Source organism: Megascapheus bottae, chromosome 24, assembly GCF_031878675.1.
Source record: "Megascapheus bottae isolate mThoBot1 chromosome 24, mThoBot2.hap1, whole genome shotgun sequence".
Lineage (NCBI taxonomy): Eukaryota > Metazoa > Chordata > Mammalia > Rodentia > Geomyidae > Megascapheus > Megascapheus bottae.
Genome location: NC_143532.1, coordinates 20,236,987 through 20,253,729, shown reverse-complemented (window position 1 = coordinate 20,253,729; position 16,743 = coordinate 20,236,987). Strand labels below are relative to the sequence as shown.

The following is a 16,743-nucleotide window of genomic DNA, read 5'->3' as shown; positions in this document are numbered from 1 at the left end:
AGTGAGACTTGCCTTGAGATAGTCACCCACTGGTGGTGGTACTGGTGAGCATGAGGAAGGGCCCACCCCTTCTGCCCCAGGATGAGGGAGGAGACCAGGGAAAGGAGAGGCACAAAAGTGGCCAAACAAGAAATTCCCAAAGAATGAGGACCTGGGCCCAGGCCTAGCCTGAACAGTGCAATACTCAAGAGATGTTCCAGGGATTTTTTTTTTTCTTCCAAGGTGCCCTGGCTCCCGAAATACCAATCCAGAGTCAAACAGGGAGAAAAATAACTCAAATGGCGCCATTTTGTTTTGCTGTAGAGAAAAGTAACACATACTCAGGGCTGGGATGTAGCTAAGCAATGAAGTGCTTGCTTATCATGTTTGAGGCCCTGGCTTTAATCTCTAGCACTAGGAGAAATACTAAAAAATAATCAGTTTTAAAATTAAAAATAAGTAATAAATATCTCCATTCAATAAATAATTGAATAAGTAGACATAATTTTTAGTATTATGATATAATTAAATAAAGAAGGGAGGAAAAGGGGAAGGACAGGAAGAAGGACAGTAGAGAAGAGGATGTAGCAGGGAGTAGAGGAGTGGAATGTGCAGACGGGGTCAGAGACAATCCCCAGGCTCTCCATATGACAGCCACAGGCCTGACGCTGAACTTTGTCACTCTGAGGACGTTCTCACTGGATCCTCCACCCCTAAATCCATCCAGAGGCTCCAAAGCCCAGGTGGTTATGTCTCCTGTCATGGAGATTCATGGATTGTATCTGGGGTTCAGGTACAAAAGTGCACCCCACTTTTACAAGCTGGTACCTGAGATCTCAGTGGGAGCCTATAGCCAGGAGTTCCTATGGACACATATACATAATTCTGACCTCCTCTGATCTGGCCATGGTCACCAGTGCTTCTCAGCTGGAGGCATTTTGCCCCCAGGGAACTTTTAGCAATGTCTCCAGGGAGTTTTTGGTTGTCACACTGCAGTGGCTTCAGGCATCTAGTGAGTAGGGGCTGGGGACACCTCAAAATATCCTACAGAAATGGTAACCCCTCTGTACATCGCTTAATAATATTTTTTAGAAATATCTACTGTACAACCTCCACAACAGTTACTTGGTCCAAAACTTCAGTAGAACCTAGATGAAAAAGATTATCTTATCAAGCTGGGCCCACAAGAATGGCTTTCACTAATGACATATGAGTATTTTCATTGGCTATGTTGGCAGCTAATGAATCATGACCCTGAGTAATGCCAAGAACAGCTTCCTATTTCCCACACCTGAATTAGGCACAGGGCAGATGTCTAAATCCTGTGTAGATGAGCCCAGACACTGATGAGACCCAAGGATACGGTGGAAGGCAGGGGTGCCAGCCACCGGGCTCCGCTGAAATCCCAGACCCACAGCCAGACCCTGCCAGAACCCCTGGTGGGCCAGGAGAGAGTGCCTTTCAGGGGTCTCTACCTAGGGGCATCCTTCCTCCTCCATCTCCCACTCCCCTGCCAAGCCTGCCCCGCCATCTTCTGCAGCTTTCTTCACCACTTAGATTTTGTAACCTCATCCATTAATTATAAAATGAATCCATTGAAAAAAAAGTTTTCAACAATAGACAGTATATAACATGTATAGTAATCTCTCAACCTGTCTCCTCCCCTTTAGCTGCATAGTGACTCTTGCCCACCCACCATGCTATCTGGGGAGTGCAGTTCACCTTCCTTCTTTCCTTCCACCTCTCTCCATCTCCACCTTCCCTTTTTTGCTAGTTACAGGATTATTTTTAGTTCTTCCAGTAGTTACTGTTACAACTGTTAAATAAGAAATTGAATCACTATTTGTCAACTCCCCACCAACCTGTACCTCCTCTCTAGGAGAGCATCTGCACAGGAGAAGGGGCTCCCAGAGCATCAGTGTCCAAAGGACCTTAAATACTTTTTTGGTATTAGTTTTTGTGCCTGTCCTATGGCTTTTGGGCGTTGTCTGTGAGCTTTTGTGCTCAAGGCTAGTGTTCTACCACTTGAGCCAAAGCTCCACTTCTAGCTTTTCTGTGCTTAATTGGAGAGTCTCACATACTTTCCTGCCTGGGTTGGATTTGAACCATGATCCTCAGATTGCAGCTCCTGAGTAGCTAGGATTACAGGTGTGAGCCCCTTAAACACTTTTTGAGACAAGGTCTTCCGATGTAGCTCAGGCTAACTTGGAACTTGGTACCCTTCTACATCCGCCTCTCAAATACTTGCTATTGCAGGCATACCCACTGTACCTAGCCCTCTTAAACACTTTATGATCCAGGGCTGTGCTGCTTTAGGAGGTGGATTGTCTGATAGGGCTGTCATATTGCATACTTCCAGGGGACAATATTGACATCCCAAAGCCACTATCACCTTGCCTCCAGGCTCTGCCTTTGAAGATCCAGGGCTTCAAGAGAAAAGGAAAGTCTAACCCCTGCTCCTGAGCTAGCTCTCTCTCTCAGTAGGCATTAGGCCTCTGTGAATGTGGCTGACTTTTTGCTCTGAATAAACATTCCTGAGACAGGTCCCAACAACAAAAAGACCCTGCACAGATCAAGCCAGGGAAAGATGATTCCAAGTGGCTTGGTGAGCTTTGGTTGTCCCAAATTCAGCTCCCCACTGTCAACCCCACTCACTGTACAGAGCGCCCCCCCCTTACTAACACTACACCTCCCTGGGCTCCTGTCCACCAGGCTGCTCACCACGGGCAGCCCGCTGCAGCCGCCCCAACTCCTGACAGGTCCCCAGGCTTTCTTCTGAGACCCTTGACTCCTGCCTACCTCTCCTGGACACCCAGGCTCTGATCTCTAACCTCTCCCTGCCCAAAGCTGATGCTGCGCAGAGCAGTCTTCTCAGTTCATTGCTGATTTTAGATTCCTTCTGAACCAATTGCTCTCCAGTGGATATGACCAGCGTTCCCTCCCTGCCAGCATCTGCCTGCTCAGTGTCTGGGTATCTAAACATGCCTCTGAACAAAATGTGCGTGTCATGCAGGTGAAACCTTAGGTTCCCACTCTCTTGCGAGGGTGCTCGGCCTTACTCTTCCCTCCTCCCACTGTGCCATGCCTTCCTGAGGCACCAGACTCTTTCTCACATGCCCACATCCCACACTGGAGCCTCCAGCAGAAGTGGCTCCTTGCCAGACATCCTGAACCCTCATCCGCTGCACCTGGATGATGGTGACAGCCTCCCACTGCTGACAGAGGCACAGCAATCTCCCCACAGTCATCCCACAGCCATTCCGAGGTTCCCATCTAACTGTAAAGAAAAGCCCAGTCCTTACAAAGACTCAACCTTAAGGGCCTGTCTTCAGTACCCCATCCTGAGACTGCCACCCACCAGTCTTACCCTAGCCTTGCTGGCTATCTACTCCTACCACAAGGGGCTCCCACCTGGGCTATAAAACCACACACCTGGTCCAGGGAAATTAAGGATAGAACAGGAGCATTTGTGAAGAATAGAATCTACCTATCAACATTTATCTATCTGTCTGTCTATTTATGGCAGTCCTAGGGCTTGAACTCAGGGCCTTGTGTTTGCTAGGAAGGCACCCTATCGCTGGACCGTGCCTGCAGTGACTTACTATTTTTAGTGGGAGTAGTCCTTTACAGGCCTGAGCATGCCTAGAGCTGCATGCACAGCCCCTGTGAGTCTGAATTCCAGGTTCTGGGGACTTTGAGACCAAGACCGTGTAATCCTTGGTTGCTCTCTCACTTAATGACCCCCCACAATCACCTTCGAGGGACACAATGAGCCCGGAGCAGTGCGGGGTGCAAGGTCCATGGTCCCTTGTGTGTTGCTGTCCCCAGCTACCTGGACAGCCTGGATCGGATTGGGGCTGCCGACTACCAGCCCACCGAGCAGGACATCCTCCGAACCAGGGTCAAAACCACCGGCATCGTAGAAACGCACTTCACATTCAAGAACCTCCACTTCAGGTGAGGCTCAGGGAGACCAATCCTGCCAGCTTCAAGGCTAAGGTGGGGAGGAGCTTGCGGAAGCATGAGGCATCCTGGAGGTAGGTTACCCAGGTGCCCCCTGGTGGCCACCAGGTAGAAGCAAGATGGGAAGGGCAAGTGAGACCTTTGGACCCGCCCCCCACCCAGTACACATAGGGAAACTGAGACCCCAGAGGAATGAGTTTTCCTGAGGCATAGAACACAGCTAGGACCCAGGGGCTCTGGGACCTCAGAATAGAGGCCTGAGCTATAAAGTCAGGTCTTCTGGAGGGTGGTGTCCCCCTGGGTAACCTCTGTACACTGAGGCCTGGCAGCTCCAGGCTGACTTCCAGGCAACAAAGCTGGAAGACACCAGGAGGGGATGGGCAGGCCAGGACCCAGGACCTCAGGCCAATAAATAGGCCTACAGACCTGGCCCCCTGCAGATTGTCCAGACCTAGGGTCCCGGGCCCATCAGTCAACCTCTCTGCAACATGGGACCATGTTGTGCCTCCCCAGCCAGGGAATGAGGGGTCCCTGGGCATCTCCTTTGCTCCCTGGTTTCCTCTTATCTCTCCTGCTCGCCCCTTGGGTACAGGGTAGGAACCTCATTCCGCAGTCACTGAGCAGTCTGCCCGAATTTGGGATCCATGGGAGGCTGCAATAGGATGAGGCCATGCCTAATCTGCTCTCTACCTGTGGTCACTGTCTTCTGTGTAGAGTCAGGAGTCCTGCCCACACAGGGCCCCCACCCGCTGTGCAACTTTTTGCCAGCAAGCCTCCCATGGACAGGAGGCTGCAGAGCTCTTTGCTCCCAGGATGAGGGGCACGATTGACCTCATAACCTCCCAGATCTGTGTCCTGCCTGTTTATCATCTCCTCCCGGTCCCCAGTCCCTGAGGCTATCGTCTGAGGAGGAAAGACCCAGCTCTAACCTGTTGGAGGAGGCTAGCATGAAACAAGGAAATCCAGCTCTGTCTAAAAGGCAGGCCTCGGTCAGACCTCAACTCTGCCATAGCAGGACGTGTGCCATGGGCCTGGATGCATCTTCACAACCTTGGTGCCTCACATTTCCAATCCTCAAAACAAGAGACAGGCCAGGTGTGGTGACTCACACCTGTAATCCTAGCTACTCAGGAAGCTGAGATCTGAGGATCAAGGTTCAAAGCCAGCCCGGGGAATCAAAGAACCTGAGACTCTTAGCTCCAAATAAACTCTAGAAAATGGGAAGTGGGGCTTGGCTCAAGGGTAGGGTGGTAGTCTTGAGCTGAAGAGCTCAAGGACACTGCCCAACACACACACACACACACACACACACACACACACACACACACACACACGACAGCTCCTCCCTTAATCCCTTCCATACTGGTTTGCAGTTTTTCTACAATACATGCTCAGATAGGTGAAAGAATATAAATATCACTCCAAGAGGAGGGCCTTGCAGAGGCATTTGGGGGAGGGAGTTGAAGGGAAGAGATACAATGGTGGGTTTTCAAGTCACTCCATGTGGCTAAGAAAGGCTCCTCAGCTCCCGGGATATCAGTGGACCAATAGTGAGCCCATCAGCACCTGGGGCCAGGGAACCCCTGGAACAGGGTCCTGGCTGTGGGCTCACACCTGGGATGCCCAGTCTTCAAAGCATATGTGGACTATCAAGAGTGCTTCTGCCGGGTGCCAATGGCTCACACCTATAATCCTAGCTCCTCCAGAGGCTGAGATCTAAGGATTGAAGTTCAAAGCCAGCCTGGGCATGAAAGTCCATGAGATTTAATCACCAGAAAACTGCAAGTAGCATGTGGCTCAAGTGGTAGAGCACTAACCTTGAGCTGAAGAGCTCAAGGGACAGAGCCTAAGCCCAGAGTTTCAAGCTCCACAACCCCCCCCCCCCAAAAAAAGAGTACTTCTGCCTGCTTGGACCTCACCCCCACCAGCCTCTCTGTCTCCCCTACAGGCTGTTTGACGTCGGGGGCCAGCGATCTGAACGCAAGAAGTGGATCCACTGTTTTGAGGACGTCACGGCCATCATCTTCTGTGTCGCGCTCAGCGGCTATGACCAGGTGCTCCATGAAGATGAAACCACGGTAAGTAGCACTGGACCCGCAGGGCAGGGGACACTGCTAGTTGGTTTGCTGAAGACTTCTGGACAATACACAAAGTTTCTGCCCAGCCTAAGGTGACACTGAAATGGCTGGCCACAGAACAGGCTGGCCCTGGGAGTGCTTGGGCCTCGGTTGCTCCCAGTGGTCTGGGATCTGGCCAGCTGCAGTGGCTGATTTGAGCTGAGGGCATTCATGTTAAGCCTGCTCTCATCCATGTCGCCGGGGCCAAGCCCCTGTGAGAAGAGTACAGCAGAGGGAAGGCAGGGCTCTTGGCACAGAGCCTGTAGGCAAACTGCAAGCAAAACAGCTTGGCAGAACTGAGGTCTCAGGCCAGTATGTGCCTTTCAACCAAGTAGAGTTTTGCCTGGGTTATCAGGCTTGAAGCAAATCCGCAAAATATCAAAGTACAGTCAAGCAAGAGTATATATGAGTGTGTGTGTGTGTGTGTGTGTTCAGTCTTCACCTTCGAGGACACCATCAGGGCATGCTGTGGAGTGGCCTGTGAGTCCAGCAAGCCAGCAGGGATGAGGTACTGGTAAATGACAGGTGTGGCTTTGGGCTCCATCTCTGAACAATGCCAGGCCTGGCTCCTACTTTCATCCATGCGTTGCACTAGGCCTGCGTTCTCAAGTTAGCCTTGAGAACTGCCAGCCCTCGGGAAGGGGGTGCTTACCTGAAGAGGGTGCACCTTCTCCTGGACCTGGTCTGGATCCCACTGCTAGTTGGTTTGCTGAAGAATTCTGGCAACATTCTTTCTATCTCAGTTATTATAAATGTGGGGAGCATAATAGCACCTGTCTTATCTGAGACTGCTGACAATGGAAGGAGATAATCTACCCGCATGTGTAACTTGGAACCATTTCTGGCAGTGCCCACCTGGAGGTTGTATAGTCACTGGTGATCTCTCTGAGTCAGGTGATCCACAGGTGTTCCTGTCAAACTGCAGCCCACAGGGCCATAGATGAACCTCCACCTGGAGTGGGCTCCTGGATGTGGGCTCATATGTGGCATTCCCACCTGTCGGGACCACACTCAGGCTTTGTACTCTTGAGCCTTTCCAGTTGGTACCGAGGGTCTGAGGAGGGGGTTGCTGTCATGGTCATGCAGGCCCCAAGCAAGGCCTTGTCTTCCTTCTGGGTCCCATCTCCTCATTGGTTCTACAGGATTGCTGTGGAAATGGGATCGGGTTTGGGAGTGAGCTGCCATGAGCAGTGCTGTGTGGGGAGGAGCCTCCACCCCAAGCAGCTTACACAGAGCGATGGGGGTTTTGGCAACTGAGCAATTATATGAGTGATCTGGACCCGCATTGCACTCTGCTTGCCGAGCTAGGCTTCAGCTGTTGTCATTCTCAGTGGCCTCTGTGAGTGGTGGTATTAAAGCAACACAACTTAGTACTGAGCTAGAGTGTAGGACAGACAGGCAGGCCCTGAGCCAGTCTTAGATCAGGTTCAGTGATCAGCCAAAGCCTAGGACAACCTCCAGGCAGTGTGCCTTCAGAGCAACTGCCCATGACACATGATTTACTACTCCATGAGTTATTCCTATGCTATTGGAGAGCCATTGTTCAGTTTTCTTGGCCACTTCTGTGGTCTTAGCTTGGCTTGATATTCATTCTCCTGGCCACACTGGGGCATGGGTCCTACATCCAGCCATCATAGGTTTCAGAGGAGCTGGAGGCTGGAGGGAAGAAGGTCTTCCCATTGAAGTATGATCCCTCCTTTGACAATCTTGCCAGGCCTGCAGATACTTCAGATCCCATCTACCATGGGCTTCTCTAGCCTCCCTCACATGGGTCTTGCAGACATAACAGAAAGTTCCATGGCATCAGGTCTCCTGGAAAGGCTTTGGGGGCTGAGGATGGAGCTAGGTCTGCCTCCCATGAGGTCCTCAGTGGCCCAGCAGCAGTACAGGACTTGGTTCCTGGAGCATTTTTCTCTAGTGTCCTCTTCCTCCTCCCCTTATTGCCCCTTTCTCACACTGTCCCTCCCCATCTGCTCCTTCTTCATTTTTTCTTCTCCACAAAGATTCGAGGATCTTGGGGAAAATAAAGCATATGGAGCCACAGTCAGGAACAGGTTAAACAGGCTCCGTCTGAGGTCCTTCCATCTCCAAGGCTGGCCATCTCTACCACCCAAGGCAGGAGCAGCAGCCCACCAAGGAGCAGCGATTGGCTTTGCAATCTGACAGCAGCCCCTTACCAGCAGCTCTTTGCCTTGGTAGAAGTAAAGCTATGCTGTTCCTGTAGAACCAACCATTCGTCGCTGTGTTTGACACTCGTGTGCAGAGTTGGGCGGTTTAGGAGCAAATGGATATGGTCCAGGGTTTGGCGCCGTTCCTGCAAGCTGTGTGATCATGGGCAATCACTTGCATTTCTAGGGCATCTGCTTGCATGGTCATGATGGTAGATATCAGCCTTGCTAAGAACTAGGGTAATGGGATGTGGAAGTTACCACTCAGTGAAGCCGCTGTAGCTAGGGGTTGTAGCGTGTGGATGCTCTGCCTGAAAGGCAAGATGTCAAGCACCAGTCCACCAAGTCCTTGGGCCTCAGCCCTCTCTCTGGTCAGCCTTGTGCTTCCATCTCTGGCCTAGGATGAGAACTGGGGCTGCCTGAGACAAAGGTATCTGGGGTCAGTTCCTGGAGCTAAGCCTGTGGGGCTAGTGGCTGCCTCCTACCAGACTGGCCACCTTGCCCACCGTTCCCTGGGACCCTGAGGGCTCATCCTGTCCTCGTACCTGCTCTCAGCACCACCCAGCCGGCCACAGGCTGCCACAACTTCACCACCACTACCACCACCGCCTGCAGGGCCTTATCTTGCCAAACCAAGGCCAAAACCATGAACAGATTCTGAGAGACCCTCCAAGCCCAGCAGGTATGAAGCTCCTTCCTCCAATCAAAACCGTCACTAAGAGTTGAAAGCAGCAGGTTCTCAGGGCTCCACTGGATGACTTTGCTGTGACTGCTGACCCTGCCCGCACCTTGGCCCTCACTAGCCGTGCCACTCGGCTGAGGTTCATACCCCCACCTTCCACCCCAGCCTCCCGGTCTGCTGCCCCAGCCACACAGTTCCAGGGAAGCCTTAGCTTCCATGAGCCTGCTCAGGGGCTGCAGCAAGGCTGGCCTGGACTGCCCGGCTTCTAACGCTCATTGAACTGATGTTTTTCAGGGTTGGGGTTTGGTTTTTGGTTTTTTATTTTCCCCTCTTTATCTCATGTTCCTTGCTGGGTTTTTTATCTTCCTCTCAGTTTAAATCTTTTGCTGTTTCTTCTTGGGGTCTTTTTATTCTCTCTTCTGAGAAATCAGGCCCCACCCCTGTTCTCCCAAAGCCTCTCCAGCCCCAGCCATGGCCTAGCCAGCCAAGTCATCCAACCAACTAAGACCACAGCAACATCACCCCCAGAGACGCTGCCCCCTGGTGTCTGCTTCCAACTCTAGATTAATTCGAGGATCTGGTCCTCGGTTAATGTTACCCAACTGAATGTGCACACCCTCCCAACCTTGCTGGCGAGAGCAAAGAGCCCCGGTAGAGATATGTGCATGACCTGCGGTTCCGTGTAGTCCTGTTCCATGGTGGTTGCAGCCCTGCCTTACATGCATGGTGCATGTCCTCTCCAGGAGTTGGAGCCTCTCCGGTGACCCCCACAGCCCCACTTGGGCCAGCTCCCTCTGGAAGGGGGCAGCAACCCCTGCCCACCCACCCCTGCTCTGCTCCACCCTGCCTGCGTTGGAATGAAGTAGGGACACGCCCTATTTGCCCTCCTGTCTCCATCCTGGTGGTGCATTCAGCACGTTGGTGAACCTTGCCTCTGCTTGTCCTGCTATGTGGTGGCCGCGGTGGGTCAGGGCCTGGCACTGCCAGCCCTCACCCATCTCTCCACTCTGTTACAGAACCGTATGCATGAATCCCTGAAGCTTTTTGACAGCATCTGCAACAACAAATGGTTCACAGACACGTCCATCATCTTGTTCCTTAACAAGAAGGACATATTTGAAGAGAAGATCAAAAAGTCCCCACTGACCATCTGCTTTCCTGAGTACACAGGTAAAGACACCCCCTCCCCACCCTGGCATGCACAGAGACAGCCCCTTCCAGCCACAGTGATGGCCCAGAGAGTAAGTAGTACTCACTACAGAGGATCCAGCCCCACACACCCTGCTCCAGAGCCTACTGTGGTGAAGCCCTGCTGGAATCCCAGGCTGAAATCCCAACTTGCCCTTCTTACATATGATCTGGAGGATCTAAGCCCCTCATCTTTGCCTAGATTGGAATTAGGCAGCCAAAGACCATACTGCAGCCTGGTCATATGATTTGTTGTGCCTCAGTTTTCCTGTTATGTGGGTATGTGTGATTGTCTCCCCTCATTTCTGGAGTTGTCCCAAGGATGAAAGGAGCTAATGAGCACACAGCACATAGACAGTGATGCCTGGCACTCACCAGCAGTTTGCTTTTATTGATAGCATCCTGAGGGTGACAAAGACTCACATGGCCTCTTGGAGTCTTACACCAGGGACCTGACCCCTATGGAGAGTACCAGGGACAAGAAGCCAGCTATCAGTTCTGCAAGCAATTTAGCTGATCCTGGCCAGTTTGGAGCTAAGACAAGGCAGCAGGGGATCCCTAATTAAAGGAGTCTGAGTTACCTGATATCCCTGGGACATAGTCAACTTCCAACCCAGGTTTAGCACAGAGCTGTGGTCTGACAGGCCCTGGAGCCAGGCCTGTGAACTGCATGCCTGTGTCTTCAATGTCTGGGTACCTCCCCCAGATTATACCAGCCAGCTGAGAGGAGTGGCTCAAATCCTGCTTCCCTCCCCAGTGAAGGGTTGCGGCCTGGCTTAGACTTCTGGAGGTTTATGGGGATTTTAACACAAAGTCGGCCTTCTTGAATGCTCCTCTCCTGAGCTCACTTGGGGGTTCAAATGGGACCCACTGTTGAAGACAGCAAGGAGCTCTTAATCCTCGTGAGAGCAAGTACCTGTGGAAGGAGGCACAAGACGTGGGGCGGAGGCCAGGGCAGCTCACAGACACCAGACAGACCACAGACTGGTCCTCTTGGCCCAGGAATCACCAGTCAGGTGGCATCCTGGCCTACTCTAGGTTGACAGAGAGAGGCATGTATGCATGAGCAGGACGCTTTGGTCCTCTGCAGGACACATGGTAAGTTGCAGAGTTCTTAACTGATTTTGATAGGCACCCCAGGAGGTGGAAACCCTCAGTGCTCACCTGCAGTACAGACCATCACTTTCTTGATCCCTGCATGATCTCCACAATGGATTTGTGGTCTGTTGCTGATGAAGCTGAGCCACCAGGCTCCCCTCCCCACCCCACACCCCCCCATATCCTTCATAGATGTCCTGAAAGGCTCTTGGCATCTGCTGCAGGCCTCTGACTAACCCGATGGACACAGCAGCCAGGCCCAGAGCTGTCTGTGCCAGGTGGCCCCATGACTGCCTCACCTCTCCTGTTTCCTCCTGCAGGCCCCAGTGCCTTCACAGAAGCCGTGGCTTACATCCAGGCACAATATGAGAGCAAGAACAAGTCAGCCCACAAGGAGATCTATACTCATGTCACCTGTGCCACGGACACCAACAACATCGAGTTTGTCTTTGACGCCGTGACGGACGTCATCATCGCCAAAAACCTGCGGGGCTGTGGACTCTACTGAGCCCCAGCCCCCTACCCAGTTGCCCATCCCCTGTCCAGCCTGCCGCCCACTCCTGCCCTGGAACCAGAGCTCTGCCATCTCTCAAACCACTCTGTACACTGTCAAAGAAGAATCTAGAGCTGGCCCTGGGGGGGGCATCTTTTGCACACCCCTACCTCCGCATCTCCAATAGCAGGATGTGGTAATAAGCCAGGCAGGGGGCTGAGCGCCACATACAAGGCAGGAGACCACCCCACGCCACCCAGTGTCACTCACTGCCCTCTGCTTCGCCTCTAAGTGCTGTATTTGGTTTGGGAGTGCTGGGAGGTGGGGTAGATGCAGCCGCCGTTTGACAAGAATGGATCTGTTCTGCCCTCCTTGACTAATACTTCAAGTCCTAGGGTCTCCTGTCACCTGGGGTGCTGACAGGGTGGCTCAATAGAAGCCATTCCTCAGCTTTGCCTGGGGTTTCTCTAACCAAGAGCAGTTCCGTCGCCATAAACCAGGACCGGACCAGGCTAACTTTGTGGGATGAGGGGCTCCTGCCTGGGCAAGGGCCTCCTCCTTGCCGTGGTCCGAGCTGCCTTTCTCTAGTCATCCCTATTATCTCTTGGTGTCAGCCTTGACTCCCTCTAGGCCTGGAAATGCTCCTGAGACTGGTTGACATAGAAGTGCACGGTGGAGGGTCAAGGCCACACCTCCAGAAGTTAGTGTGGGAGGAAGGCCAGTGATGGCCGCTGTTCTGTTGCCTGTGCTGGGGTGCCCCATCCCTGCTTGTCACACTAACCCCAGCTCTGCTGCTCCCAGTGTGAGTGAACAGTGGATGTGTGTTTCTTCAAGTTTCTGCAAGCTCAGCTCAAGCCAGCTGGGCGGAGTGGAGGCCTTGGGATGGGGTGCCTGTGGGTGGAGGCCAGGGGCGGTGTGGGGCACACCCTCTACCTGCACCCTGTGCCTCTTCACTTTCAATCAAAAAGTCAGAGAGTCCTTGGCATCCTCCCAACCTCCAGGGCAGAGGAGGGCAGGTGGAGGGGCTGGGAGGCCTGGCCAGCTCTGGCATACACTACACTACTGTGCTGGGAGATAGTCCTGCCAGCCCTGGTAGGGACTTTACTGAAGAACTCTTAAGCAGGAAAGGATAGATTGGCATTTGATGCCCCTGGACCTGCTGGGCTTGGGCGGTCAGGACCCTCACTGTCTCCTACTTCCAGGTGCCTCTCTTTGGCTGGTGCCACAGTAAACAGCCCATAAAGTCTTGTGGCTCCTGTGGCAGGCTGTGCCGAGCAATGCACATGTGCCCCAGGTGGGGAGAAGCTGCCATTAAGAGGGGCCTCTACCGCCCTCCTCAAGCCCTGTGTCCTCCTGGCTCAGTCCTAGGCCAGGCAGAGCCCCTGGGCTCCCCTGCACAGCCCCTTGACCTGCCCAGGCACAGGAAGAGCCCTGTGCCAACAGCTCTCAGCTCTGGGTGGTGCTGGACAACCCAGGGACCTTCCCTAGTGCCCAATTTCCATGTGGAACCTTCCCTGGTGCCCGTGGGAGAGACCTCCCTGCTCTGACTGCCTTGGCTACTGCCCTGTTAGCCCAAGTCCACTTCTGGTTTATTCGCCTCCATCATTTTCTTACCATGTACCAGGTGCTGGGATGTGGCAAGGACAGGTCCTTGGAGTCAGTAATATCAATGTCCGGCTGAGGGCAGCTAAGTCCAGTTAAGTCATTTAGCCTAACGTCATAGATATGGCATTTATTTCCACAGATACCACTCTGCAATGTGGCCATTTGTGTCCCTAATTCTGCCTCAGACTATGGTCAGATTCTAAATCACTTGGCAATGGTGGGGGGGTTGAGTTGGCCATCTTATCTCTTAAGCCATTGCCTTAGAAATCCCTGTCACCCCAAGGGCCACCACCCCCACTCCTCCAGTAATCACAGGCAACAGAGCAGCTAGTGCCTCAGGTCAGAGTCTGGCCCTGGACCCAGCCCTTCCCACTCTGTATAGCTGGGATGGGGGCTAGGGGCTTGGTGCCTTCCTGCCTTCCCATCTCCCCATGCCCCCTCCTCCAGTGCCCTGGCCTGCTGGATGTTGTATGCCATTCTAAGCCCTTTGTGCCGGGCCTGCCAAGTCTTGTCTGGCGTAAGTGTTGAGGAAAGGGAGTACAGTGTGTCTCCCTAAGCACCATCTCCCATTCACAGTGTCACCAGCGGCTCTACAATAGGGAAACACCTGAATTTTGGCCCCGTCGTGAATATGGGTGAGGGGAAATGTGTTGAGTGGCCTGATAAGGGTAGGTCCCCAAAAGGGGTCATGCCAGCCACTCTGAATAGTTTCTAATTTATTGGGAACCTGGGAAACCTAGTTTCTAGGACATGTGGCTTTGCTGCTGCCCAGCGCCTTCCTGTCGAACCTGAGGTTGTCTGGCCTGACCAGGGAACTGTGGGTTTGGAGGAAGGGCTGTGTGTGGAGTCTGCCCAGCTTGGCTCTCCAGCGTCTCTGGCTGTATGCACCCTGTCATGACCTTCTAGCCAGACCCCAGATTCCAGTGCCCTGTCCCTTTCTCTCCTGCTGGCCATCACCTTTACCTGTCAGTTCCCTGTCCCCAGCCCAGGTGCACACCACACTGGTGGGAACCTAGGGCAGCCTGGCTCTGCATGGACTGCAGTGGCATCACTGAGTGTCCCCAGACTCATCCGCAGACTGCACACACTTCCCTCGCAGAGAAAATGCAGCCTCCTCTCCCTAGCCTTCCCTTCTACAGAGAGGTCTTGCAGTGGGGAATGAATACACCTGCAGCTGCCAACAACCCACAGACGGGCTCTAGACATTCTTCCTCAGCCCCGCCTGGCCCTGCCTGACCACCTTCCGTCTCACACCCAGAGCTTGACGGAAGACGCTCTCAGATTCTTCATTCCAGATTCCACCCCCTCTTGAAAAACCTGGGGTACAGAGCCTCTTCCAGAGGCTTCTGCTATGCCCTGAGCCTCCTGTGCCTCCAAGCACCACGTGGCAGCTCCTAAAGACCCGAGGTGCCGTGGCCACCAGACATTCAGTGTGGGTGTCAGAGGCAAGTACCTCTAGACAGCTCCCCCTCAACTAGAGAAACATCTGGCTTATTCACCTCCATTTTCTTACCCTGTACCAGATGTTGGGATGTGGCAGAGGGCACGTCCTTGGGCTTCAGAGCCAGGGTCCCAGCCTTCATGGGAAAGGGACAAGGCATGGATCTTGGTAGAGCTTCTAGTCCTTCAGTGGGGAGATCCTGAACCCACCTCACCCAGACCAGTTCACACGAACAGACGAAGTTCTGAGACCAAAAACACCCCCAGCACATTGGGCCAAAAGCAAGAAGAATGGCCTCTAGTCCAAAGTCTGGAGCCCTCATCAGAGAGTGGCTTCCCCGGCCAGTGCACCAAGGCCACCAGTGCAAACTGGAGCTCATCCCAGCACCTCCCCGGCACTGCTCCTGCAGCCTCCACCACCCCCAGCCCTGCCTTCCTTCACCCACCCCTGTGTCTGCCAGCTCGTGCAGTGGACCCTTACCTCCTGACCTCTGCCCTGTTCATCCCGTCTTCACCTCCTTTCCCCCAAGCCTGGTCCCCTGCAGCCTATCTGTTCCATCCTATCCCAGAAGAGGACAGGGTTCCCCACATTCTCCTTAGCAGATCTGCCTAGGGGCAGTGGTCCCACCTCCTGACCCGCCACCCCCACCCCTTATTAACTGTAATTTTGTAAGAAGAGTGACTCGGTTTAATAAATTGCTAGTTATTGTAATAATTTATTGGCTGCCGTAATGTATTTATTAGTCACCTACCATTAATAAAAAGTGCCAGCTCTTTCTAGCGTGTGATGTGTTATGTCAGTGCCAGGTGCACCCACACAATACATGTCCTGCTGTGGCAGCCTGGCAGGACAGGTCCAGTCCTGGCAGGGACAGGGATCTAGATTCTTAGTGTCTGGCTAGCCCTCCTCAGGCTCGCTGGGAGGCAGAGGGGAGCCTGGCCTGGCCGAGCTGCTTCACAGTCCTGGCATTTAGTCCTAAGCATGTGTGGCACTAGTGTGGTACATGGTGCCATGAAGCCAAGGGTGGCTGTGCTGACCCAGCTTTCCTGCTATACTGAGTGGGCTTGGCCACAGCCTGTGCAGGTGGAGGTCTCGGGAGTGATGGCCCTGGGAAAGGCTGGTGGTGTCACAAGAAGGCAGCCGTGGGCAGGGACAGGTAGCTGTTGGCCATTTCTCTACTCAAATGGTGTCTCTGGTTTAGCTGTAGCATGGTATGAAGTGTTGTAAGGACACGCTGTGCTCTTGGCTTTGGATAATGTGCTCTGGCAGGATGGCAAGCAGGCTGGGACATGGAGGGCTCTTGGCACCGGCGATTCTACCGCAGCAGCTCTGTCCTCACAAAGCTGGGTCTGACTAGGCACGTCCTCTACATTCCAAACTCCTCTTCCATCCTCTCCCAGGACTTGTATATGTGTTGTCTCCAACTGTGAGCTCTCGGAGGGCAGGAGGCTGGCCTGGTCACTATAATCCTGCAGAGGCCTGGCACACCAGTGCTCTTCACCGTATGGGTGGGTCACTGAAGGAGTGTGCTCTCAAACCTTCCCCTGGGCCTCAGCACGAGAGGACCTAGGAGCCCCCAGGAGCTTGGCCTGAAAGTCTTCTGAAAGCTCAGGGGACCAGGAGCATAGCCTAGTGATAGGCTCTCCTAGCATGCACAAAGCCCTGGGTTCGATTTTTTCAGTACAAATTATAGGAAAACGCTGGAAGTGGTGCTGTGGTTCAAGTGGCAGACCGCTAGCTTTGAGCAAAAACGTGTCCAACCACAGTGTCCAGGCCCTGAGTTGAGTTCAAGCCCCAGGACTGGGGAAAAAAAAGAAAGAAGGAAAGAAAGGAAAGAAAGGAAGGAAAGAAAGAAAGAAAGAAAGAAAGAAAGAAAGAAAGAAAGAAACAAACCTAAGCTTAGGGCATCTCGAGGAAGAGCCCTTCAACCCAGTCCACAGCCCACATGCCAGGTGGTCCCCAATCTCTCCCCTCTGTGATCCCTCTGGTCCTAAGAATATCAAACACCC

General features: G+C 53.2%; 1 protein-coding gene across 2 annotated transcripts in view; it reads left to right on the top strand.

Moving 5' to 3' along the window:
- Window positions 1-16,743, top strand: part of Gnao1 (G protein subunit alpha o1) — a 147,371-nt gene that overhangs the window by 122,541 nt on the left and 8,087 nt on the right. Inside the window, exons 5-8 of one of the 2 annotated variants that reach the window (XM_090357623.1) lie at window positions 3,808-3,936; window positions 5,891-6,020; window positions 9,926-10,079; window positions 11,516-13,652. In XM_090357623.1, the coding sequence (XP_090213749.1) occupies window positions 3,808-3,936; window positions 5,891-6,020; window positions 9,926-10,079; window positions 11,516-11,703 (601 nt within the window). In that variant the 3' untranslated portion in view covers window positions 11,704-13,652. Of the gene's footprint in view, window positions 1-3,807; window positions 3,937-5,890; window positions 6,021-9,925; window positions 10,080-11,515; window positions 13,653-16,743 lie in introns of those variants that run through there. The other variant, XM_090357622.1, reaches the window with a different exon arrangement.